The sequence below is a fragment of the Schistocerca piceifrons genome, chromosome 2 (genome assembly GCF_021461385.2).
Source record: "Schistocerca piceifrons isolate TAMUIC-IGC-003096 chromosome 2, iqSchPice1.1, whole genome shotgun sequence".
NCBI classification, from domain to species: domain Eukaryota; kingdom Metazoa; phylum Arthropoda; class Insecta; order Orthoptera; family Acrididae; genus Schistocerca; species Schistocerca piceifrons.
Window position 1 is genome coordinate 34,974,713 of NC_060139.1, and position 26,520 is coordinate 35,001,232.

At 39.1% G+C, this 26,520-nt stretch overlaps 1 protein-coding gene and 1 non-coding gene across 3 annotated transcripts in view; one reads left to right on the forward strand and one right to left on the reverse strand.

Moving 5' to 3' along the window:
* Nucleotides 1-6,301: 6,301 nt before the first annotated feature.
* LOC124777045 (hexosaminidase D-like) overlaps nt 6,302-26,520 on the reverse strand; it is a 226,962-nt gene continuing 206,743 nt past the window's right edge. Inside the window, exons 11-12 of one of the 2 annotated variants that reach the window (XM_047252310.1) lie at nt 24,455-24,541; nt 6,302-6,820 (exon numbers count right to left, since the gene is read on the reverse strand). In XM_047252310.1, coding sequence (XP_047108266.1) covers nt 6,625-6,820; nt 24,455-24,541 — 283 coding nt within the window. In that variant the 3' untranslated portion in view covers nt 6,302-6,624. The remainder of the gene's footprint in view (nt 6,821-24,454; nt 24,542-26,520) is intronic. The other variant, XM_047252309.1, reaches the window with a different exon arrangement.
* On the forward strand, nt 19,141-19,243 carry LOC124778165. Its single transcript, XR_007015875.1, has one exon. It is a non-coding gene; the product is annotated as a U6 spliceosomal RNA (small nuclear RNA).

The following is a 26,520-nucleotide window of genomic DNA, read 5'->3' on the forward strand; positions in this document are numbered from 1 at the left end:
CTATTTTCTTTTCTTTTATCTGTATAGTAGCAAGTTTGAGGTTCAGCTCTACTGTTGAAAATATAGCTGAAGGTGTGATAAATTTAATGAATAAATATTGTATTAGTACAATTTTTGTGGAATATTTATAAGCACAGTAAAAAAAGTGGTGGTATGTAAGGTTTTGAATACTGTCAGTAAGTCAGACAACCTAAGTGGTAAGTTGATAGATTCCGGACTGGTTTAAAGATGAAGGCTGTGATGTCAAGCAACCATTGGTATGAACAAGGTTGGAAATATAATCATTAGAGATTAGTGCAAAGTGGTTCAGTTGAAAAATAAATGAGGCGAGAAACTGAGGCAAAGGTAGAATGTTATGTTTAGTTATAAAAAAATCTTCAATAACATAAAGCCTTCCTTACTGAACAACTTGATAAATGACAAATCTAAAGATGAAATATAAGAAAAGTAACTAAGGAGACTATGAGCATTAGAGGCACACATGTGTTAGTGTTAAGTTTATATATGCAGGAAAACGGACTAAGGAGTCATGAGTGCCACTGTCAAATGTACATGAGTGTCAAGTTTAGGAAAGGACAGACAGAAAAACGACCAAGCAGCCTTGAAGAGTAGTGATATATGTACACAAGTGTTAAGTTTACAAGCCAGGAAATTGTGTGGTGACCACATGCCCCACCATATCGCATCCAATGATGCCAATGGCAGATGATGACATGGCAGACGGTTGGTGCCGATGGACCTTTTAGTGGCTGTGGATAGAATTACATTTGCATTTCATGTTTATGTAGGTTAAAATCAGCATAGTGATGCTCAATTCAAATGCGCAGAGCAGCCAGGTATGCTAGTGTATAATAACAAAATTTTATGTACATGTAATTAAGTATTAATCAATGGAAAATGCAGGATCACATGTAACAATATTATGAAAAGGATAGTTGCCAGTTGCCAGACTCTGTATGGCTTCAGCTGCCAGAGGCTGCAGTCATGTGCATGTGAGTTGTGTTTGCATGAGTGTGTGTGTGTATATGTGTGTGTGTGTGTGTGTGTGTGTGTGTGTGTGTGTAATAAGAAAGTGTCATTTTCATTAATTCAAAAGCTTTAATTAAAAATTGTGAAATACCCAGGTTAACTGGGTTCTGTTTACGGCCATTGGTCATGAAGCTTGCAAGAAAAGTGGAAAGGCTTCCTAGTTTATCAGGATGAGGGGGAATAAAACTGAGACAATACCAGGGAAGATTAGCAATTGAATGTACACTAGGTATAGACGACAACTAATTACTGTCATGCAGATCGGTATTGTATGGTCAATTTCTAAGATTCGTAAACATAACCCACAGTTGTCAAGAGGCAATAGATATAAGAGATCACAGACAGAAGCTGCAACAATGCAGGTGGTGGCACTGTTTCACAGCGGTGTAGGGAAGAGTTCCCCCTATCCCCCTGTCAACTATATTTTGATGGTTCTTGATAATGAAGGAAGAAACCTAATTAGAGAGAGGCTATATTCCCAGCAGCAACACCTCTACATATGATGACCAAAGCCACAGATCACAGAAAAACTTTTAGTAACATGTTATAGGTACATGGAAGTTTTAAAAAAGTGAGATGGCAAGTGCAGTGAGGCAAAAAGTGAGATAGTAGGCTGTCAATGTACAGTATCTGAAAAATTTATAAATGAGTTGCTTTTGTTGTTAGTTGCTGGTATATAAACATTCTGTATATTTTTGGGGTATAGGTATTGTAATATTATCTTTTCCTTCCTTTTGTTTTCTTCAGCCTCTTATTCTGTATGTACGAGAGTAAGTCAATAAGTATCTGCAATCAATTTTTATAATGTATTACAAAAAAGAGTGCACAGTTTTATTGATATCATTTTTCAACATAGTCAACCTGCTTTTCAATGCACTTGGTCCACTGTTGCACAAGCTTTCTGATACACATTAAAAAAAAGAAGGCTTTTGGTTGCACAGCAAGCCATGTATTTACCATATGTGGCTTGCTGTGCACCAGGTGAAGGGTATGTACCATTTCCTTCACCTCTTGATTGGAACTGAATCAGTGGCCTCTTAAAGAAAGTTTAAGTGGGCGGAATCTGCAAATGGTTTGCCACATCATAAATATTCATTTGTCTGTTATTCAGAATCAATTCACGGAATTGTTCAATATTAGTGTCAGCTGTAGTTGGAAGCCCCACTCTTTCTTCAGCCTTCACGCTCATGTGATCACTTTGAACTGTTCAATCCATTGGTAAACATTTATCTTTAACTAAACATTGTCCCTGCATTTTGCTGAAAGTCTTCTATTAATTGCCATGCCAGGTTCACCTTCTGGTCACAAAAAATGGATTACAGAACACTGTTGTTCTATGGTGCAAACAAAGAGTGTCAAAGCCATCTTTACATCACAACAGTGCTAAATGGATTGATGTGATAATGTTGCAGCCTACCTCAGACAAAAACAACAGTGCAGTCTTGTGGGTGGTGAGCACACAAAGCCATAGAGCCAAGCAAAATTGCTTAAACTTGTTGACTTACTCTTGTATACAGGTTGGCCTGTTAAATCTTGATTTGTCATATGAGTGATATAAGGTGGCATTCCAGTGCCCCCTTCGCCTCCTCCCCCCCCCCCCCCCCCTCCCCTCCTGGAATAGAAATTTTTGCTCTCCATCTGTTTGCTTCTAGTGTTAGCCATGTGAAAGTGTGAGAACATTTATGAAATATTTGTGAATCATGTAACTGAGTCACCACAAGGGTACCAGCCCAGTATTCACCCTGTCAGAGGTGGGAAACTGCCTAAACATCACATCCAGGCTGGCCGGCACACTGGCTCTCGTCTTTAATTAAACAGTCAGATTTAATCCGGTGCTGATGCATCTATCCAAATCCAATTAGTGGCATGCTGACACACATGGCTATTCAGGCAGGTGGTTACAGTAATAGGATAATAGAGATCTGATATGGTCCAAGAGATCTTGTATAATTACAGATTCAAAAGTAAGGCAAAATGAAACATCATTAGATTATGAAAGGCTGACTTAAGGATAAAATTTGCTGGTGGTAAAAAACATTTAAGGTGGTACATACATACATTTATTACATATGTATTGATTTTCAAACCTCCTGGAGTTTTAAAACCAATCGAGGCAGTGTGAGATGTGGCAGTGCCCTGTTATTTCACACACCACACTCAATTCAGAAGGAACAAGTATGTAATCCAGTAAGTGACACAAGAGAATAATTTATGGTGGAACATATCCTAAACATGATCTTGTTTAACCTGCAATTGATTGGTGTAGACCACTTCAAAATATGTCAGCTGGATCATGAGTTATTTGAATATTAATTGAGTAGCACACTAAGATTCATGGAGGTGCATAGCATCTGGTTCAACCGTTGTAATGCAAGTTGTGTCGGCATGCTAGACAGAGACACGATACCTCCAGGTGGCGTAGAAGTGAGGGTGGTGGAAATATTCTTGGAGCTTAGTGCATGAATACTTTAATTAATAACTAAGTAAATCCCAATTTTTGTGGCGATACAGACCTTAACATCAGTTGTTGGGCTCATCTCTAACCGTGAAGGGCGGGAGAAGCAGAAGTAGACCATCCAGAGAAATGTGTTTTACAGCAGACAGAGCAGCTGCAAAATCATTCTAAGGAGGTTTTGGAGTGAGTTTACATGGGAGTTTATACGTAGAATCATAATATTGAGACTCTTGGAGAACTGATGGGTCTGGCGTCACAGACAGAAAAAAATTATAAATGAATACACTAATTATTTTTGGTTATGGAGGACTGACATTACAACCTCTTTTCAAGATACTATCCTTGCCATGGCACTATTCTTCCACATACTTTGCTGTCTCTGAAAGACCTCAAAGTTCCTTTTTTCTCTGTCTTTCTCTCCATGAGGTTTAGTTCTCTTTCCTATTTTCTTCTTGGCATACTTACTACTTGCTCGATGTACTGACTTCTCAACAGCAGATACTCATTAATTACGCTGTCCCACAAACTTGGGGACAGGCTAAAACCTTGTCTTACTCCTTTCTTGCCTACTGCTTTCCTCATGTTCTGTAGCGTTCCTTTCCCCTGTTTCAATCTAATGTTGCCTAATGCTACTTCTGAAACTCTCAATGACTGTCTTCCTCGTTTTACCCATAATCTTTCATGTTAATTTCTTGTCGTTGCAATTTCTTCGGTTTTAATCTGCAGTTCATTACCATTAAACTGAGTCCATATCTGCCCCTGAAAATGTCTCATAGTTTAAAATTTGGTTTTGAAATCATTGTGTTACCATTATACAATCAACCAGAAAACCTTCTAGTGCTCCCAGGTCTTTTTCACACATACATCCTACTTACATGATTCTTAAACAAAGTGCTAGCGTTGATTAAATTATGCTCTACACAAAATTCTTCCAGGCAACTTCCTCTTCTTTCCTTTCATCCTGTCCATGTTCTCATATAAGTTTTTCTTCTCTTCCTTTTCCTACTACTGAATTCCAGCCCCCATCACACTGAATTTTTTGCCTCCAATAACTATCTGAATAATTTCTTTTATCTCTGACATATAAACTTTTACTAGCATGGTGGTGTAGGCTTCATGTCTATCTTGGCTATGATAATAAGATTTTTAATAAATTGAGTGCCAAGCCCCAAGCATTTATTTAAATTGAAACCACCGTCCCTGTTTATTAGGTTTCCTGACTTCTCAACAGCAGATACTCATTAATTACGCTGTCCCACAAACTTGATGTTTGCACCACAATACTGGTCTCATCATATTTAATTTCATGATTATATTTGAGACAGTGCTCCACAACAGCTGATTTCTTGGTTGTTTTAGTTGGGTATGTTGTTGGTGTTTCTTGCATCTCTCCTCAACTTTTCTTATAGTCTGTGTCTGTGTCATGTAAGATGTGGCACTTTCACATTGAACATGAGATACATCTGGCTTTGGAAGACTTAGATCATCTTTAACATCATAAAAAATACTTTTATCTTAGATGATAGGAGTGAAATATACTGGGTCAGACACTCAAGTTATTAAAATCTCACCAGAGTAAGGACATGCTTAGACAATTTTCCTTTCATAGAATATGAGTGCTAGGTCTGAAAACCAAAACGGATCAAAGGGCAAAGTGGATGTCATGAACCAAACACAGCTATAAATGGCAGCATGAGACCAACAGAAGTTCACAGTCTGGTTTGAGCCCAGGCAGTGAGTTCACATAACAATAAAACTCGCGGCACCCAAAGATGCCTGGTTTGGTCATCGAAATATTGTACATAAAACAGAAATAATAATTCAGCAGAACACCTGAAAGCTCTCTGTTAATGAACCACACACAGAAAACCTGAGAGATCAAACAGAGATGCTACTGTATTTAGAAGTTTTCATACACACATGTACATAGGACAGACATAAAGTATGGCTCCTTTACATGCTTCAAATATGCTTAAAATGTATGACTGATCAAATATCAACAATATTTGTGGGATGACAGAATTGTAACTTTTAAACTGCTAAATGAGAATAAAGTGATAATAACCTTACACATTCTAAAGCACAATTTGAACCCATAGTTCTAAGAATATTTTGTCAGTTCCTCAATTAAGAAGAATTAACCAAGATACAGAGAAAGAAATAGTAAGCCGTACAGGTGCTAGAGGGAAAATGAAGATTTTTTGGTTTTGAAAAAAATTCATCATCTTAGTCTTTTCTGTCCTTCTACCTGTTGATGTCTAGTGGTTGGTAAGTAGACTCTACTCTACTGTAGCAAATACTGTTAATATATTTTTTCCCTTTTATTTACACAGTATAATAATGACCAATAACTTTTTTTGCTTCTCTAAGATATTATTTCACTTTGCAGGGTCTGCAAATGAAAAGTCTTAGTAATGCCATATTTGTTTCTGCCCCTGAATGCTTTTTTGGAATCACAATGTTACCTTAATTTAAGTGAAGAAATATCATGTATGCATTCTGCAAATTATGTAAGCTCTTTTCAGGATGTTTTGCTGCTTAACATTTGTATATATGAAGTGGGTGAGGAAAATCAGCCATTGATTCTGCTAAATGTGTGTGAGCAAGCACATGAAAATAACATCCAGGCTTTACAGTTCATTAGAACAATGGTAACAATTCAAGCATATGAATCAGGGACTGTGTCACAAGTTAACATACAACAGAACAGGTTAAATAACAACTAACACACCTCTGTCTAATAGTGGTACTATTTCATACTGTACAAACTATGAAATCTGGAATAGCTCTTACATTTTTTATTGGAGAAATATTTACAGTGATAGGTGACTAGAGCACATTAAAATTACTAACAAGAGTTAAAATCATATATATAGATACAAAATATTTCACAGCTTCATTAATGGAAAAATGAGGCAGTGTGTGAACAACTTGTTTATTTCACATATCACATCATTCAGTCTTTCAACTCAAAAAGAGTCAAATGGGAGCTATAAACATTCTGTAACATGGCAAAATTATCTGTCTGGCTTTTTTTATAGCACAAAGTACTTAACAAGTCAATGCCACAGAGAACGCTACATTTCATGAAACACCCCAATGGTTTTTCCATTTAAACACATAGTCTTGACATCACAATTTCAAATTACATCTGAAAAACTCTGCATTGGTATTCTCATTGGCATTTGTGCTTCTGCGTCTTTTTTCAGTTGTCTAAGCCTAACCTTTAAAGGCTCAACATTTGTTCCAATCCATTCATCCACTGTTGCTGTATGCAGTATGTCTTCTAAGTGTGCACGTAAGTAGCTCTCAAGAGATGTCAGTTCAAACATCAAACTGAAACAATTTACAATCTTTGAGACATTCTAATAAACATGGAACCATTATATAAAATAAATTAAACGTAAGTGCTGTTTTTCAAAATGGAGCTATAAAAACTTAAAATACTTATAAATTAAGAGCTTAATATTTCAAAATTGGGATTTGTGACAAACAGACTAGTATTTCATATGCAGGGAAGGAATGAAGACACATTGACTTGCAGTGAAGAGGAATGTATACTGTTATTTAGACACTAAAACACTGGCTACACTTTATCACTGTTGTTGTGGTCTTCAGTTGGAAAACTGGCTTGATGCAGCTCTCCACTCCAGTCTATCAATGTGCAAGTACCCTCATCCCTGTGTATGGTGGATCCTTTAGTCAGTATTGATGTGGTTTCTCTTTTCACTCACGTTCCTCTCTCTGATTCATTGCAGCTAATTGAGGTTAAGCTTGGTTTCGAGTTAACAAATTTGTTTCAACAAGTGCTGACTTCCACTTACTTTTTATTCAATGGTCAGTACTACGAACAGACTGATGGAACTGCAATGGGAGGCCCGTTGTCACCTACTGTGGCCAATTTGTTTATGGAGGACTTTGAGGAACGCGCATTGGAGTCAGCGACCTTGAAACCTGCGTGTTTTTTCAGATATGTAGATGATAATTTTGTTGTTTGGCCTCATGGCAGTGAGATTTTAAACCGGTTTTTGTAACACCTGAATTCAATCCACCCGAATATTCAGTTCACTATGGAGATGGAAAAGAATGGATTGCCTTCCCTTCCTTGATGTGTTGGTCAGAAGCAAGATTGATGGTACGTTGGGACATTCTGTTTATAGGAAGCCTACTCACACTGACTTGTATCTGCGAGCTGATAGTTGTCACAATCCAGCTCAGCGTGAAGGAGTACTTCGTACCTTGGTTCACAGGGCCCATGTTATCTCAGACCCTGAAAGTTTGGCAGCTGAGCTATCACATCTTGAAGTCACCTTTCATCAGAATGGTTATAGTGAGAGGCAGATCAAATGCTCGTTGCGCTATCAGCCTTCTGTGCAATGGGTGAGTGACGATAGCAACGAAGTGGCACCTAAGTGTATGGCCTTTTTGCAGGAAGCATTTCCAACAGGACTGGCCGTATTTTGTGGAAATACAATGCGAAATGTGTTTTTTTGAGCACCTTCTATGATTAAGGTCCTGTTGGCGTCTGTAAAAGATGATTTTTGTTTGCGTAAGGCTGGTTTCTATCGTATTCCTTGCAGTTGTGGCATGTCATATATTGGCCAGACAATCAGGGCTGTGGAAGACCGGTGTACTGAACATAAGTGTCACATACGCTTACAACAGCCGAGCAAATCCGCTATTGCAGAACATTGCCTTGACTCCGGTCATCCTATGGAATACAACAACATGGAGATTCTGGCTTGCACGTCCAGCTATTGGGATAGTGTTGTTAAGGAAGCTGTTGAAAGAAAACTATCAAGCAACCTCATAAACAGAGATGGTGGATTTTGTTTAAATGCTGCTTGGAATCTGGCTCTGTCTCTCATCAAAAAACAGAGTGACAGAATTAGTGCTACCTCACCTGTTGATTAATAGTCACTATTGATATTTCTGATGTTGGTTATCTGTGGTTGTGTGTTGACTCTGCGGTTACTTGTTGTGTGTGTGGTATCTTCCTTGTTTCTCCTCTGTGAACCAAGGTATTGAATTCCCTTGCACATGGCTTCCTCCTTGCAGTTGTGCCTTGAGAATGGCAGGGTGTGCTCCTGTCGAAATATCAGTGGTGGTCGATGACGTCACCTGGCAGCAAACCCGTAAGATATTTGAAATGGGAAAAATGAATTGACTGGAATGTCTTGTGTGAGCCACAATTAGTTTAATCTTTTCATCATGGTTCCTACGAAAGTGATATATAGAGTGAAGAAAAATATCTCTAGACTAGCTGACAAACCTAGCATTGCCCAGGTATTCATTTATTTTCTATTAGAAATGAAAACAAAAAATGAACTGTGTTTGTAGGGTAATACTGAATAAATTTCATTTCCACGTATTTGTGAAAGCATTTTTGAAATTATGAAACAATTGTAGAAAGAAATATGCATAACATACAAATGTCTAAGTACAGTATCCAAAACACAGTACGCAAAATCTAAATTCACTGTAATGTTTATTTAATTCAGGACTTCATGATAAACAATATTTCTAGTTGCATGTCCAGAAGCTATGATGAATAAATTCTTGGGTTGGCCCATCCTTGAGCAAATGGCATAATGCATCCATGACAAAAACATGGAGATGTCAAATTCACTCTGCAGTATTTAATAAACTGACCCTGTGACTTATTAAGTGTAATGGCAAACACAAGTCTCACTGGAAACTGCAGTCTCTTGAAGTAGACTGAAGTGAAAGGGGCACAGCTGCTTCACATGTCTGCAATGTGATTTTGTAAACGTCTCTACGGCAATGCCTTTTCATAGCTCTACAGATGGTTATTGTCGGCAATGCCTTTTCATAGCTCTACAGATGGTTATTGTTTTTGCCTACAACTGTTTGAGCTTCATAGTTGAAAGCTGTCAAATACACTGCCAGGTGTTAGGGATTTCCTTAAATAGACTCGACTGCAGCAGTGTCTTAATAGTAAAGAATAAATGTATTAAAACTTCATGCATGATGTGACATTTTTTTCATACACCTCAGTGTTTATGATGTCACATCTCCTAAGCTGTGTGTCGTACAATGATATATTTGTGTAGGTCATTCAGCAGCAATGTGGATACTATCCGTGAAATACATTGTGGACAGAGTTAGTAGCAAGAAGTACTTAATTGAAACATCATGCATGACGCAGCAGTTTTTCATGCATGTCATTGTTTATGGTGTCGTATCTCCCAAACTATGATAGGTATGTGGTTTTAACCCTTATAGCGATTGTTGCCTGACTATATGGCTATACTTACCAAGTTTAGTTGAAATCAGTCCAGAGGTTGAGGAGGAGATGTGTAACATACACACATCCATACAATGGTGAGTCAAATGAAAACCTTAAATTTGTAATAACCAATCAAAATTTTGCGCCGTTATCCTGTAATTTGGTAAGGGTGCTACAAACAGCAAGCAGAATGGCCTATAGGTGGCAGCATAGTGCAGATGCACACATACCGTCGCAGTATCAGTATAAAGATGGCCACCCCACTTGCGACTTGCTCCAGGGAAGAACAGCGTTCTGTTATTCGATTATTGTGTAGTGAAGGTGTGGAACCTATTGAAATTCATCAACGAATGAAGGTTCAGTATGGTGATGCATGTTTGTCACAGCAATAAGTCTATGAATGGAGTAGGAATGTCTTCAGTGGAAGATGCTCCATGTCCAGGTCAGGCACAACGTGTTGTGACTCCACAGAACATTGCAGCAGTTGAAGCCACAGTGAAGGAAAACTGCCGAGTGACACTGAATGACATTGCAGCATGTTTACAGATTAGTCATGGGTCAGCACACAACATTGTGCATGATGTGCTCCAGTTTCACAAAGTGTCTGCAAGATGGGTGCCATGGCAGCTGACTCCTGAAATGAGAGAATGACGTGTTGATGCTTGTGAAGAACTTCTTTGGCGCTTTGAACGAGAAGGTGATGGCTTCCTTGCAAGAATCGTTACTGGGGACGAAACCTGGGTTCATTTCCACCAACCGGAAATGAAGAGAGCGAGCAAGGAATGGCGCCATTCCTCATCACCAAAACCAAAGAAGTTTCGAACAGAGCCATCAACAGGGAAGGTTATGCTGACTCTCTTTTGGGACGAAAAAGGCTTCATTTTGGAGCATTACATGCCTAGAGGGACCACTGTCACCAGTGCATCATACTCAGATCTAATAAATCATCTGCGGCCTGCAATCAAATCAAAGTGACATGGATTGCTGTCAGCAGGTGTCCTTTTGCAACATGACAATGCAAGGCCCCACACTGCCCGTACAACAGTTGCAACAATCACAGACCTGCATTTTGAGTGTCTTTCTCATCCACCATACCAGACCTTGCCCCAAGTGATTTCCATATGTTTTGGACCACTCAAAGACGCAATGGGAAGAAAGACGTTCCGTTCTGATGAAGAGGTACACCACGTGGTGCACGAGTGGTTGCACAGACTACCAAAAGAATTTTCTTCTAAAGGTATTTATGCACTTTGTAAGTGCTGGATGACTTGCATTGAGCGTAGGGGAGATTATGTTGAAAAGTGATACAGCTTTGTACCACTTCAGCACAATAAATAATATTTGAAAAAATATTTAACGTTTTGATTTGACTCACCCTCGTACATTTCTATAATCTGTACTAAATGAATACCCAGTGCTGCCCAGGTATGTATTCCAATCCCCCCCCCCCCCCCCCCCGGCCGCCCCCCCCCCCCCCCCCCCGTTTTTCCATTTCCTTATCCCCGTTTCTGTCCATTTCCTGCTCCCCCTCTCTCCGTGCATCTTCTCCTCTTCCTATTTAGATCCATCTCCTCCTTCCCCCTCTTTGTCCATCTCCTCCTCCTCACCTTTTCTCTCCAAATTATCATCTCCAACCCAGGCTGGTGGTTCTCACCTCCACAGTATTTCTAAGTATAGTAAGTAATATGTCTACCAAGTTCAGTTGAAATTGATTCAGTGATTTAGCAGGAGCTTTTTGCCCACAGCTTTGCCCGAGTGTGCATATGTGGCATATATTTATCATGTTTCACAAATACTTGTACAAACATTACTTGTAGCGAATTTCACCCTGCAGTTTCATTTTCACACAGCTCAATCTTTATGACATCATATCTTCTGAACAATGTATTGTACAAAGATATAATTTTGCAAGTACATTCAGTTGCATATTGGGTAATGACTGCAAAATTTGTTGTGAGTGGTATTAGTGTTAAAGACATAATAAATTAAAGTGTCATGCATGATGTGGCATTTTTTCCAAGCATCTCAGTGTTTATGACAACACATCTCTTGAACTATATGTCATACAATGACATGTTTGTGTAGATACATTTAGCATCATATGTGGATACTGTCTGCAAATATGTTGTGAATAGAGTTACTGGCAAATAAGAAATAAATTTAAACATCACGCACAATGCAGCAGTTTTCACACATCTCAGTCTTTATGACATCACATCTCCTGAACTATAACAGGTAGGTGATGTGTACAAGTTTGGTTGAAACTGATTCAGTGCTTTAGGAGGGTATGAGGAACATACAGATGTACATATGTGTACATCCATTTTTATAATATGTATGGATGGATTCTTCACTTAATACTTGAAACTTCTTAAGTAGGTTTTTGTGAGATAACTGACACCATATCTTCATGTCTGCCTATTCAGGCTTTTAAACATTTCAGTGACACTCTCCCCGAGACAAACACACCTGTGACCATTTGGGCTGCCCTTCTTTGTGAATGTTCGATGTTCCCCGTTATATATACCCGATATAAGCTCCACACTCTTGAGCAATATTCTAAGATGAGACACACAAGTGTTTTACAAGATGTCTTCTTTGAAGACTGACTGCATTTTCCCCGGATCCTGCCAATAAACCAAAGTCTGCAGCCAGCTTTAACTACAACTGAGCCAATGTGATCATTTCATTTCATATTTGAATGAGTTGGCCAATTACTAATGTGACTCACTGATATTATACAATACTATGTTGTTTTTTTTTTTTTTTTTTCATTTTGTGAAGTGGTAAATTTTATATTTATGAGCATCTAAAGCAAGATAGCAAATTTTGGACCACCCTGAAATCTTATCATGATCCGACAGAATATTTATGTAGCATCTTTCAGACAGTACTTCATTACAGATAATTGCATCATCTGCAAAAACTCTGAGGTCACTATTAATATTGCCTGAAGGTCATTAATACAGAAAGTGAACAGCAAGAGTCCTAAGACACTTCCCAGTGGCACACCTCAAGTTACTTCTACATCTGCCGGTCTCCATCCAAGATGACTTGTTGCACCCTTCCTACCAAAAATCCCCAACCTAATCACAAATTGTGCTTGATACCCCAAGTGATTGTACTTTTGATAATTATCATAGATGTGGTAATGAGTCAAATGCTTTTCAGAAATCGAGAAATACTGCATCTACCTGACTGCCTTGAATCAAGGCTTTCAGTATGACATGAGAGAGTTGGTTTCACATGATCAGTGTTCTCGGAATCCATGTTGGTTGGCATCCAGAAGGTTATTCTGATACTTCGTTATGTTTCAGCTCAGAATATGTTCTAAGACTCTACAATAAATCTATGTCAAGGATATTTGATAATAGCCTTTTAAGGATTTATGTTACCCATCTTGTAGATGGGAGTGACCTCCACTTTCAACCAACTACTGGGCATGTTTTTTGTTCAAGATATCTGTGGTACATTATAGATAAAAGAGTGGCTAACTCAGCCAGAAATTCAGTATAGAATCTCATAGGGAACACATGGGGCACTGGAGCTTTGTTCATTTTTAACTATTTCAGCTGTTTGAGCAACAAAGGTTCCTGGAGTATACCTGAAGTTACTCCTGCTTTTGTCGACGACTCTTCATCCCAGATAACAAGCCTATCATGAAATACTCAATCTACTCTCATTTTTTTTCACAACTCTTTCACAAAAGCTGATCATTTATCATTGTTAATTCCAGTTACAATAATAAAAACAGAAATTCAGACTAATTTTAATTCTGGGACAAAAATAATCAAGCACAGAAAAAATTTAAAGCCAACATTAAACCACAAAAGTGGGCTGCAATTTTGTTAAATCTGCTACTCAACAATGATAAATATATTCCTCATATCGAGGCCAATCCCAACTCACTTTTTCAGATATACTCATTTACTTTATCATTTGAATTCTATAAGTTCTTCAGTTGTTTCCAATGGATATTTATATTTGATGGCTGATGACACTACGTGTGGCTTTGGAGGATGAATACAGTTTCACATCTATGATAAAAACAAGTCAGAATAGAATGGCATGAAGCTGTTTGTGATGTTTTTACTAAGTAGGTCCTTAAGATGATGGTGTGTGAAGGAAAAGAGGCACAGGAGTAATGTGTTATGGTACTACAAAAAAGACCATCTGAATCCTATTTTGCCAAAATCCACATACCTAGCAGGTAATAAAAACTAATTTAAATTATGAGCATGATTTTTTTATTGTATCCTTTGTTGAGCACAGTTGGGTGAAGTTAAAATATTCTTTTGTTGTATCCTCCATTGGAACTGAATTGGAAATTCTTTCAACAAAATTATGCTATGCTATGCTTCAATGAAACTTTTAACTTTCAGAGTACTTCAGTCTTGGGCAAAACTTCCTACTTGTGGATCACAATTTGTTACAATTAATGGCATGAGGCAGAATCATTTCACCCAAAACATGACTGTAAATACAAGTATTCAATCTGCTGTTGATTATTACACAGCATCACTTGACTGCCGCATTAGTGTACACTCAAAACTTAGCACCACTGAAACTTAGTTTTGAGCCCAGAGATGTTGAATCACTCACTGTCACAACTCACAGCAGTTGCTGCTGTTACTGTATCCATCATATATCACTGAACATATTGAGATGCAGCAACAGTGACCTCACAAATCTCACTGTTATCATCACAGACATACAGGATTAGACTTATTGGTCTGTTCTGTCGTAGAACTGTTCATGGCACCATTTTGAAGGCTAGCTAATATTTTGTTTTCCTTTTGGATTGTATTGCAAAGCAATTTTAGTGTCTTTCATAGATTGAACGTATCCCCTCCACTTTCTTCTGTATTTTTATAACATTTGTAACTTACTTCTTATGACAGCAACACTGTTCTTACACTCTACAAGAAAGTATCCTCCTGAATAGTACAGTAACTTTATTTGAGAGAGTTCAGTTTGTCCTATTTGGTTAGAAATTAAGAATCCATCTGTTGCATCTGTAAAACAGTAACAAAGGTATAGTTTAAGTAACATTTCCTTTTGAATGTTATAGTCTAAAGTTCATCAAAATATGCAACAGAAATGCCAAGATCCTTGAAGCTTCATTTACATATTGTCTGATTTTTGTATTTTAAGATTAAATCACAGATATTTAAATTCACTTATTTGTTTGATTTTTATCCATTTATTATAATGTTTGTTCTTATTGATTCCAATTCTCAAAATGCCACCACTTCAGTTTTACTTCTGGGAACTGTAATACCATATGTATCAGTAACTTGACTCGATTTATGTATGAGCTGCTCTCTCGATTTCATTTTCAGCATTTCCAATTATGACCTTACAGAAAATAGTAAACATGTAAAATGTACATTGTTAATTATGCCATTTAATGTTTTAAGCCAATTTTTTATGATCATGTCAGTGCTGCAGTAGGTTGTGCAGCATGCACTGTGGCACAGTGGTCAGCATTGCTCTGTGGCATACTGCAGTTCATCAGTTCAAACCCTACTATCAGAAATTATTTCTAATTTAGTATTTATAATGTACGGAAGGTTCTCAAAATTTCCTATGTTTGTGATGTTTGTTCATTCTGGATTTTTCAATGCTTGTATGAATAGTAACAGCTACTTTCCAGGAGTTCAGTTCATTTCTTTCTGTCCGTACATTGTTGTTCATAATAAATGTGCTTTCAGTGCTAAGTGTTGTACTTCAAAATTGGACTTGATTGTGGTTACAATATGTCATTGTTTAATGGAGATGCTGGACATCTACATCAGTGGGGCTCAAATTAGTCAATGTAACAGCAGTTACCTACAGACAGGAACCAGAATATAAGCAGCACTAGCGAGCTGCAAATCAGGCTTTCATCCATGTTTTCTGGAGATGCTGATCAGGACTCGATGAAATGGCTGAAAGAATTCGACTTAAGTCACCTCACCAAAATCAACAGGTGAGATGGCACAATGTGTTTGACAAATGTGTAGTTTTATTTGTGTGGCACAGCTCAACAGTGGTTCAAGAACAACAAAGAGAAATTACGGAGTGAATTGAAGAAAACATTTGGTGACAATCAGTAGTAAGTCTGCTTAGTGGAAGAACAACTGAAGAACAGGTCAAACATCTTAGGAAAATGACACGGACCTACATACAGAATGTTTTGGCCATATGCCATATATTGTAAATCCAAATATGTCACTCGATGAAAGGAATCACAAAATATATGTACCAAGCTACCCACTTCCATAGCCAAGGTGGCTAACGCATGCCTGTGCAGTGATGCTCAGCTTGAAGGTGACCTGGTTCAAATCCTGACGGTGAATGAAATTTTCGCTGCCAGTATTAGGGTAGACAAGGTGGTGGCATAAAGTTTCTGATCACCAGTCACTGAACAGGTGTCCTGGATTAAATTCCAAACCTCTCTGCAGTGAGGGCATGTGACATTGTTGTTGATGATTCGTCTGTCAGGTGGGGATGTTAATCTTGGCAGCCCCCTTGTGGCTCTCTGTGAGGAGTAAGCTTATTTCACCCTCTCCCTTTTCTTATCATCTCCAACATGAACACAACACTAGACTAACTGTCTCTCTCTCTCTCTCTCTCTCTCTCTCTCTCTCTCTCTCTCTCTCTTTCTCTCTCTCTCTCTCACACACATAGTCAACTAAACTTAACAGTTCTACTTATCCATACAATTCTAATACTCTGTGAAGAAAAAGTGCCTGTGGGAGTGGAAGATAGGGAAAATCTTTTCAATTAGGTGCCTGAAACTGCCATTCAGGGTCTTCCAGCCATTCATTCCATACAGCTTAGCATTACTTTACTTATTACACCAAGCTCTTCTAGTAAATGATACCACAACCAATGAGGAAATGCAACAGAAAAAGAGTCAAGCAGAAGAAGTATGAGCAACTCACAAATGTGGTCCCTATGGCAATTGTGAGAGACCACCATGACCTTGTCCGTCTCTCATATGCCAGGTAGTAAGAGAGCAGATACTGCAGTTTATGGGAGCCAGAACTGTGGAACTGTGGAAGCAAGAGATGGCACCCATGAATGATGACATCAAGTCCCAGGAGATAACAGAATGTTGAAGAAAAAGTGTATTGATCTTTACCAATCTCCACCACCAGTCAAAAGTGCCAGGAAGAGCAGACTCGACCAACTTGGACTCACAGTGCAGCCTACGAAAGACAACTTAGTATTCAGCCAAAAAAGTTACGACCAACTCCTAAGCCAAGTACAATGCCCTGAAGCTGAATAGACATTTGGAAGACAGAGGACAACATGCTGGTATGTTTCCACTGTGGATGTCCTGGAAACACTGTACGATGCTGCAGAGAAAGGAAATGAGTATTCAACAACTACTAAGCCACAAGACATTGTTACAACAGTATTATTCATTCCTGTCAACTGCAAATGGCTGCAGTCAACCTTCAGGATGAAGCGCATCTGACAAATTCAAAGGGTTGTGTTCTGTTATTGACAGTTATTCTTTCAATACATGTTCCTGCTGGCTGGACGTATTTTCAGTTTGCAACCTTCAGCACAATCAGTTTCATATCATGGAGCATAGTACTCTGACTGAGCTCTCTTCCCATCATGTGGCAACCATGGCCTGTCACCATGCTGAGGTATTAGCAGCTTGCACAGCTGCTGAATTCACGAAAAATAAGTAAAGTGGCTATCTATGGAGGTGAGGCTGCCACAGATGAAAATCCGCCATTAAAAACAGTTACCAAAATGGCAAGAAACTTCGCTGCTATCATCATTAATGGCCAACCAGTCCAGGAACTAGTCAACTCATAGGTTTCTTTTCTGCAATGTCGAATGCTTATCATTGCAGCTAAAGAAGACTATGTTCCGTGATATGAAAGCAACTGTGCTGAAAGTTGCTAATGGGAAATATGGCCAGATGACAAGATCATGTATTGTAAGAATAACTATCAATAACAGAACACAACCTTTCAAATTTGTCATTTTAACAGAATGTTGTCATTATGATGTTCTCAGATGATACTTCTTGCAGGCATCACAAGCAGTCACAAGACTGTGGGGACACAGCTTATGCTTCCCGAGTACTCTCAAAATCTGAGATCAACTATTTGTGCTATGCAGTTGTTTGGACCACATACAAGTTCCAGCCATATTTACTTGGCAAGCCTTTCACCATTGTGACAGACCACCATTCTCTACACTAGCTGACTAGGCTGAGGGATCTGTCAGGCCTACTGGTGAACTGGACACTGAGGCTTCAGGTGTACATCATCACAGTGATATACAAAAATGGACAAAACCACAAGGACACAGACTGCCTTTCAAGAAGAAATCCTTTGGCAGAACACAGCAGTGTCGACAAAATCTAAGTCACTGATGCATTACATAGCATTGATGCTAGACAGAGGGAAGATCCAGCATTGCGGATAACCACAGAAGCCTTGAAGAAAGAGGAAGCAAAGGAGGATTCCAATTAATAAACAAAATATTGTATAAGAGGGAAGGATGGGGAAGGAAGTTGGCCATGCACCATCAAAGGAACCATCCTGGCATTTGCCCAAGCGATTTAGGGAAATCACGGAAAATCTAAATCGGGATGGCCGGTCATGGAATTGAACCATCGTCCTCCCGAATGCGAGTCCAGTGTGCTAACCACTGCGCCATCTCACTTGGTAGTTGCTGTGAGGAATTCCAGCAATGGAAGCCTGTGTCACAGTTTCATCTAGGTCACCTGGTACTAATTTTGCTTGCAGTAGTGCTATTCCGCCGGACTGGAATTGACCTCCTGTGGAGGTTCCTGAAGTTGACAAACGGAAATCCAATGAATAAGAGTCTCCACTGGCTAACTCACCTGCTATGCTGTCACCAAAGACGTAAGAGTTCCCGAACCTACAGCAATTGTAAAGTTTATTGTAAAAGACATCAGTTTGAAACACCCAGCACCTCCTATGATGATACCTGATTATGGACAAGTTTTCCAGTGAAGCCTAGTATTAGGGTAATTTCACATTGTGACATCACACACATGGTGACAACTGCTTACCACACAGACACAAATGACCTCACAGAACACTTTAATAAGATGCTCTCTACATATTTTGATGTCAAACAGAGAGATAAAATACAACAGTGTCTTTCATAATATTTGTGTATAACATAATGAAGAAAGACACTACAGGTTTCACACCATTCTTTCTGCTCCATGGTCATGGGGTTGACACAATAATGGATGCACCACATAATTGATGAGGCCTTTGTGCTCACTTGTTGACATATTGCCTTTTGGCTTCTGTCTCTGGTTCATCGGCCAACATTTGTTTGACAGTTTTTCTGACATTTTACCAGTGTGAGTGGTCCCACCAGCAACAGAGGGTGAATCTTCGACAATGCCAGCCAAATCACTCAGATGTTATGTATGCTAAAACTGAAACAATACAGAGAAAAGTAGCATGGACCCTGTGCAAAATGACATGCAAAATCATAAAGCAATCACTTTTTTACAAAGGTTTCATTCTTTTTTGTGTGCCTCTCAATTACTCAATGCTTTTGCTATTTTGTGAGGGATCTCCTTTACTCTTAACATATTTACATTCTATCAGAACTTTCCTACTATATTTATGTCACCCGATTTATTTTTATTCAGATTATGCTCGAATGGTGAACACAAGTGGACATGATGTAGAGAATAAGGAGGAACTCAATAATATGTGGAAGGAGTATTTTGAAGAACTCCTGAACCCAAATGGAGACCTGGATGAGGAGGGACACGCCCAGGAGAAAAAAAGAGGAGGAACAGCAAATAGGAAAATACCTTACATGGGGAGAAGTGGAAGAGGCATTGGGCAAGATGAAGGGAGGGAAGTCACCAGGTCTGGATAAGCTAAGAGTAGAGTTGGTGAGAGCAGCAGTAGAGGTGGAGATAAAATGGCTATATCGAGTAATGAAAATTGTTTGGAGACAGAAGATGATCCCAGAAGACTGGAAGAAGAGAATAATTGTCATGATCTTTAAGAAGGAAAATCGAAAAGAGTACAAGAACTATCGGGGGGATAACACTGATGAGTCATTGTGCAAAGATTTTTTAGAAAATTTTGGAAGCACGAATTCGGGCAAAATTAGAAGAAAGAATGAGAGAAGAGCAACATGGTTTCAGAAAAGTAGGTCCATGGTGGATCTAATTTTTGCTGTAAGACAACTGCAGGAACAGCACTATGAATACGGAATAGCTCTACTAATGACCTTCCTGGACGTTGAAAAAGCCTATAATATTGCACGTAGAAGCAAAGTGTGGAAAGCCCTAGAGAACAGAGGTATAGCAAAACAGATTATTTGGAGGATAAGGGAAATGTACCATGGAAGTGTGAGCTGTGTGAAAGTGGGAGGAGAGAGATCAGGCTGGATTGAACAGAAGAAAGGCTTGAGGCAGGGAAGTGCACTTTCGCCATTACTCTTCATTGTAATGATGGATGATATAATGAGTACAGTAGCACAAGTAATTGGTGAAAGGAAGATGGAAGCTATGGTGTTTGCAGATGATCTGATGATTTGGAGGAAAAAGATGAGGAAGTACAAGAGCAGTTGGACATATGGGAATGAACAGTATAAGAAAATGGGATGAAATTTAGTATAAGTAAGAGTGAGACGATTATCACAACAAGAAAGAAGGAGAGAGGAACAACTGGAATAACAATTGGCGAGGAACGATTGAGGAGAGTGGAGAGTTTCAAGACATAGGAAGCCCGATACAGGAAGATGGAAAAAATGACAGAGAAATAAATGAGTGGGGGAGAAAAGCAGAAGCATTTCGGAAGAGTGTCAGAAGCCTGATATGGAGCAAGGATGTACCCCAAATCAGTAAAAAGATTATATACCGGTCATACTATGTCCCAATCCTGACATATGTGTCAGAAACCTGGATTATGAAAGGAAGAGAGAAAAGCAAAGTACAAGCTAATGAGATGAAACTCTTGAGAAACAGTATTGGAGTGACAAAGATAGACAGGTTAAGAAATGAGAGGATCAGAGAGTTAATGAAGGTGGAACCATTACAGGAGGAGATAGAGAAATCAAGGCTGACGTGGTATGGACATGCTAAGAGAATGGAGGAGAAGAGGATACCCAGGAGGATACATGACATGAAACTGGAAGGAAACAGACCAAGAGGAAGACCGAGAGACAGATGGCTGAAAGGAGTAGAGAAATGCGTCCAGAAGAAACGAGAAGGCTGGACTAAGATAAAGACAGAGAGATGGTGGCAAGACAGAAGATGACGGAGAGGCCTATGTTCCATACAGACCCGGCCAGAGGCTGGAAACTGTCCAAGATGATGATGATTTATTTTTATTCAGTTTATATCTACTGAAATGGTCCCCACTTGGAAATTTTAATGGGGGAATATTTTACCTTCAGACTATGTGTACACTCAGTTCAATGTGACTGGTCTTTTAGTGCAAACACCATGCCTTATTCAATAATGAGCACAAAGGAAGAATATATAAAAAATGGTAACATCTCTGAGTAAAAAGAAATAATTACTAATGTCGCAAACTAGCACTTCTCACAGGAAGAATTAAATACTTTGACCTGCAGAACTGATAACCATAGTTTTTGCTGATATAAACATGAAGCACAACAAAATATGCTATATAAAAATGTAAGCGTAATTGTTCACTACATAATTCCACAAAAATTATTTTGTAGAAATAAGGGAACAAGATGTACATCACCGGAAATCAGAGCAGACGTGCTCATAAGGGAAGGTGATTTTGGTTCTTAATTCAATCGTGTCAAGATTGAAATTTTTGCTGAATTGTCTGGGCCTGTTGATTGTACAAGTATGTATGGTCAATGTTGCTAATGATGCTTTTGTTAGTTTATAAATTTAAAATAACAGAAAATAAATTGATGCAACAAAAATTCTTTATAGCTACTCAAACTTTCTTTGGGGCAATGGCCCCTAGTACTGCTTGGCACTTGTCCACAGATTTTGTAAGTTTTCTCGATGCTTGTAACTGCTGCCAAACTACGCAAGCTGACACTGTGTGTCACTGCAGTTGGTATTACACAATACTCTACTAACTGTTTGACCCTGAGCTGTGGCCTTCATTTAATTTCATATCAATTTCATTGCTACAAGTATCATGTGTGAACATTAATGTTGCTTTAACATGCACTCATGAAACCTAGTTATTTTTATGCCTCATTTCTTTTACAGCAAGTGGTCAGAATGTGGCACTGCTGGAAATGCTCCCAACAAAACATTCCTCACCCCATGGCCACCACAATGCTTACTCCTTCATTCACTGAGCTAACCTCTGACACAACTCAAGAAAAGTTAGAAAAGCCATAGCCTTCTAACTGTTGAAATCAACGTTACAATACATATTGATGATCAATTGTGGCAGTGACTGAACACCCCTATCACCAAATTAAATGAAAATCAATCCCCCCATCCAGAATTTGGCATTATCAAATAATCATAACTTTTCTAGAGATTCAATATATTTATATGTGGATTGAACAACTTTCTAAAATAATTTTGGTGACAAGAATAGTGTTTATTCCCTTGATAAAATGTCTACAGGAATTTAGAAACTCTAGCATTGCGACTTTGCTATTTTCGTGAAAAACATTTTGGCAACAATATTGATGACCACTGTTTCTGAGCTTGGCTCTGTTGTCCACGTGGTATGTTTTACATACAGTGTGTTTCATATTTATGTGCTGTGCTGTTCTTATTTTAATTTATTCAATTAACATTAGGAGTGACGGCAGTGTGCAAGTTGTCTTTGTGAAAATTAGGCTTCGTTGCTTGTGCAGATACTGCAGGCATGTGTGAATCTATCAGGGAATTCTCCTTATATTCTTTTTAATCTGAGATAAGTTGCAAAACTGTAAAAATAATTTAGAGCTACTACTTTCACTGCTATATAAAGCTTCCCTTATTCATGTAAACATATATTAGTAGGTATTTTAATAATTTATTCCAGAATATGCACATGGAGATACTGTGTACAAGCAATTAGAAAAACATAAAAGTGGGGAAAAATTTGTGAAAGAGCTAGAGAAAATAAAAAAAAAACCCAATAGCTAGCTACTCTTTGCCAAAAGATAATCCACTGCCATATGTAAGTAGGCCTTCAATGTCAGTAGAAGTGTAAACTCGTTCTGAGCAAAAACCTAAACTAGCTATTCCTGATGTAGGTATTTTGCCGCCTGATGAAGGAGAGGTAAGCTAACAAAAGTCTGAGCCTGATGGATGTAGTGACTGCGACTGGAATCCAAGTGATCCTGGGCAATAGCCATATCCGTTACATAATGGTGATAGAGGCAGAATTGTTAGAAAAGGCATTTAAAATACTGATCTTAGAACATTTAGACAGTTGTAGACAAGTAAAGTAGAAAATTAACCTATTATCACTTGTATTCCAAATGCTCTAACAATATTCACATTCATGAATATGGTGAAACTCCAGCTATACAATGTATTGGTGACAATGAAACTTTGTAGCAGACCGGGCTCATAGCCAGATTTACACTTTACTCGAGCAGTTGCCTTAACCGTTTGGCTATCCAAGCATGCTCCCCACACAGACCCAAACTTGCATATGTCATAGTTTTGCCCACGTCCTATACTCACACAGATACTGTGAATCTCATACAGGGAGAGAAGTGTGATTAAAGTTTCGAACATGTTTATAGGCATGAAATACCATATTGCAGTGCTTGTGTTGGTTTGACGTACTCTGGAATATCCTTCAGGCAACCATGCATGCAAAGGTTTCTCACTAAATATTAGGTTTGTTTCTTTTAGCTGCTATTATTATTATTATTATTATTATTAGTGTGTGTGAAATCTTATGGGACTTAACTGCTAAGGTCATCAGTCCCTAAGCTTACACACTACTTAACCTAAATTATCCTAAGGACGAACACACACACCCATGCCCGAGGGAGGACTCGAACCTCCACTGGGACCAGCCGCACAGCCTATGACTGCAGCACCTTAGAGCGCTCGGCTAATCCCGCGCGACAGTGTGTGTACTAATATTTGTATGTATTCAAATACAGGACATTCATTAAAAAAAAATTATCGGCAGTTCACTGTGCAGGCAGCATTTATTAACATTTCATGTATAAAACAATGTACTGAAGAATCAATATTTTTGATATTTAATTCCTGTGGGGTGAGAAGGCTTCGTGGCCCTCACAAAAATTTCTCTGGGGACCCATGAAATCTATGAGTGGCCCTGATCAGATTCATGAATATCAGTAGTTATCATACATGTAGTGATTGCAAATGAGAGAATTCATAAAATAAATAAATTATGTGAATGTGGATAAGTGCGGATAGGTGGCGCTCAGTGGGAGTGTGGATCGACTGTGAGGCGTACCGAGACAGCCCGTGTAGGTGTGATGTCGCTGTGTCCCAGATGGCACAGTGTTTACCATACCTGCCTAATAAGGAGGAGATCCTGGGTTCGAATCACACCCCGGTATAAATTTTCACTCGGCACTGCTGATTCCACTTAATGTCCCACTGCAGCAGACAGCAGTGATCACCCTTTCATTTACATATATAAAAAAATTAAACTTACATGTGTAATCTGATGTAAGTCCAGTCACTGTTGTATAAGAAAATGCCAAGGTATTGGCAACAATGACAGTCATCTTTCATTTAGATACTGTTAAATCTCATACCTAATACTCACTCTGTAAATGCTGGAATGAGACTTTCAACCTGCATTGGATTGGTGAGTCCATGCTGGATCTGCCATGGGTTTAGCCAGGTTTCAACTCTGAAACAAAAATAGAAGTACTTTTTGAATGACTGGTTATTGATGAAAATCAAATTATATATCTGTGGCTTATTGGTTACAGTAGCTAGCTACTGATGCACGGTCACAGATTCAGTTCAGAGTGAACAATCAGGGAATGGGGTCCACTGAACTTCATGAGGCAAAATCAGAAAAGTTTGATAAAATGAGTAGCAAAATAGGCATGCAAAGTCATGTCAAAGGAAAATGGTTGCACCAGTTTGTGAGTCAAATGACATCTATTTTAAATACAAATAATTATTTTTTCAGTAGGTATGATGATTTTCATGGCAAAAGTCATAATTTGCTACAGTAAAATATTAATTCAGATTACTATGAAAAGGAAAGTCGCTACTCACCTTATAGTGGAGATGCTGAATAGCAGATAGGCACAACAAAAAGACTTGTCACAAATAAAGCTTTTGGCCAGCAAGGTGTTCGTCAAAAACAGATGTCACCGCTGATTCTGTTTATGTCTCACTGCCGCTGACAGCAGTAATCACCCTTTCATTTACATATAAAATAAATAAACTTACATGTGTAATCTGATGTAAGGCCTTTCACCGTTGTATAAGAAAACGCAAAGGTATTGGCAACAATGACGGTGACCCTCCATTTAGATACTGTTAAATCTCATATGTAGCACCCAACTAAAGATTCTCATCCTTAAATGCTGGAATAAGACTTTCAATCTGCACTGACACACACACACACACACACACACACACACACACACACACACACACCACACAAATGCAACTCACACATATGATAGCTGTCTCAGGCAACTGAAACCACATTGCGAGCAGCAGCACAAGTGCATGATGGGAGTGATGACTGGGTGGGGGTAAGGAGGAGGCTGGGGTGGGGAGTGGGAGGGATAGTAGGGTAGGGGTAGCAGACAGTGAAGTGCTGCGGGTTAAATGGAGGGCAGTGGAGAGGGGGAGGGGAGGGGGCATGGGAGGAAGCGGACAGACAGCTCATTGGTTGTCATGCCCACATAGAATGCAGCACAGTGGTTGCAGCTTAGCTTCTAGATCACATGACTGATTTCACAGGTAACCCTTCCTTTCATGAGATAGGTGATATAAGTGACTGGACTGGAGTAGGTGGTGGTGGGAGGATTTGGGACTGGTGTTGCATCCAGGCCTATTACAAGGGTATGAGCCACGAGATAAGGGGTTGGGAGCAGGGGTTGTGTAGGAATGGAAGTATATTGTGTAGGTTCAGTGGACAGCGGAATACCACTATGGCTGGGGTTGGAAGGATAGTGAGCAGGACATTTCTCATTTCAGGGCACAATGAGAGATAGTTGACACCCTGGCAGAGAATGTAATTTAGTTGCTCCATTCCCGGGTGGTACTGAGTTATGAGGGGAATGCTCCTCTGTGGCCAGACGGTGAGACTTCAGGAGGTTGTGTGAGACTAGAAACATGGGGCACAGGAGATTTGTTTTTGTACAAAGTTGGGAGAATAATTATGGTCTGTGAAGGTCTCAGTATATTTTGAGAGAGACCGCTACTCACTGCAGATGCTATGACCACTGGTGGCTAGGCTGTATGGAAGGTAGACTGTGAAGGAACTTCTTGGTATGGAATGGGTGGCAGCTGTCAAAGTGGAGGTATTTTTGCTGGTTAGTAGGTTTGATATGGACAGTGATAATGATGTAGCCATCTTTGAGGTGGAGGTCAACATCTAGGAAGGTGGCTTGTTGGGTTGAGTGGAACCAGGTGAAGAAAACAGGGGAGAAGTTGTTGAGGTTCTGGAGGAATGTGAATAGGGTGTCCTCACCCTCAATCCAAATCACAAAGATGTGATTGATGAATCTGAACCAGGTGAGGGGTTTAGGATTCTGGGTGTTTAGGAAGCATTCCTCTAGATGGCCCATGAATATGTTGGCATAAGATGGTGCCATGGGGGTGCCCAAAGATATACCCTGGGTTTGTTCATAGTTAATGCTT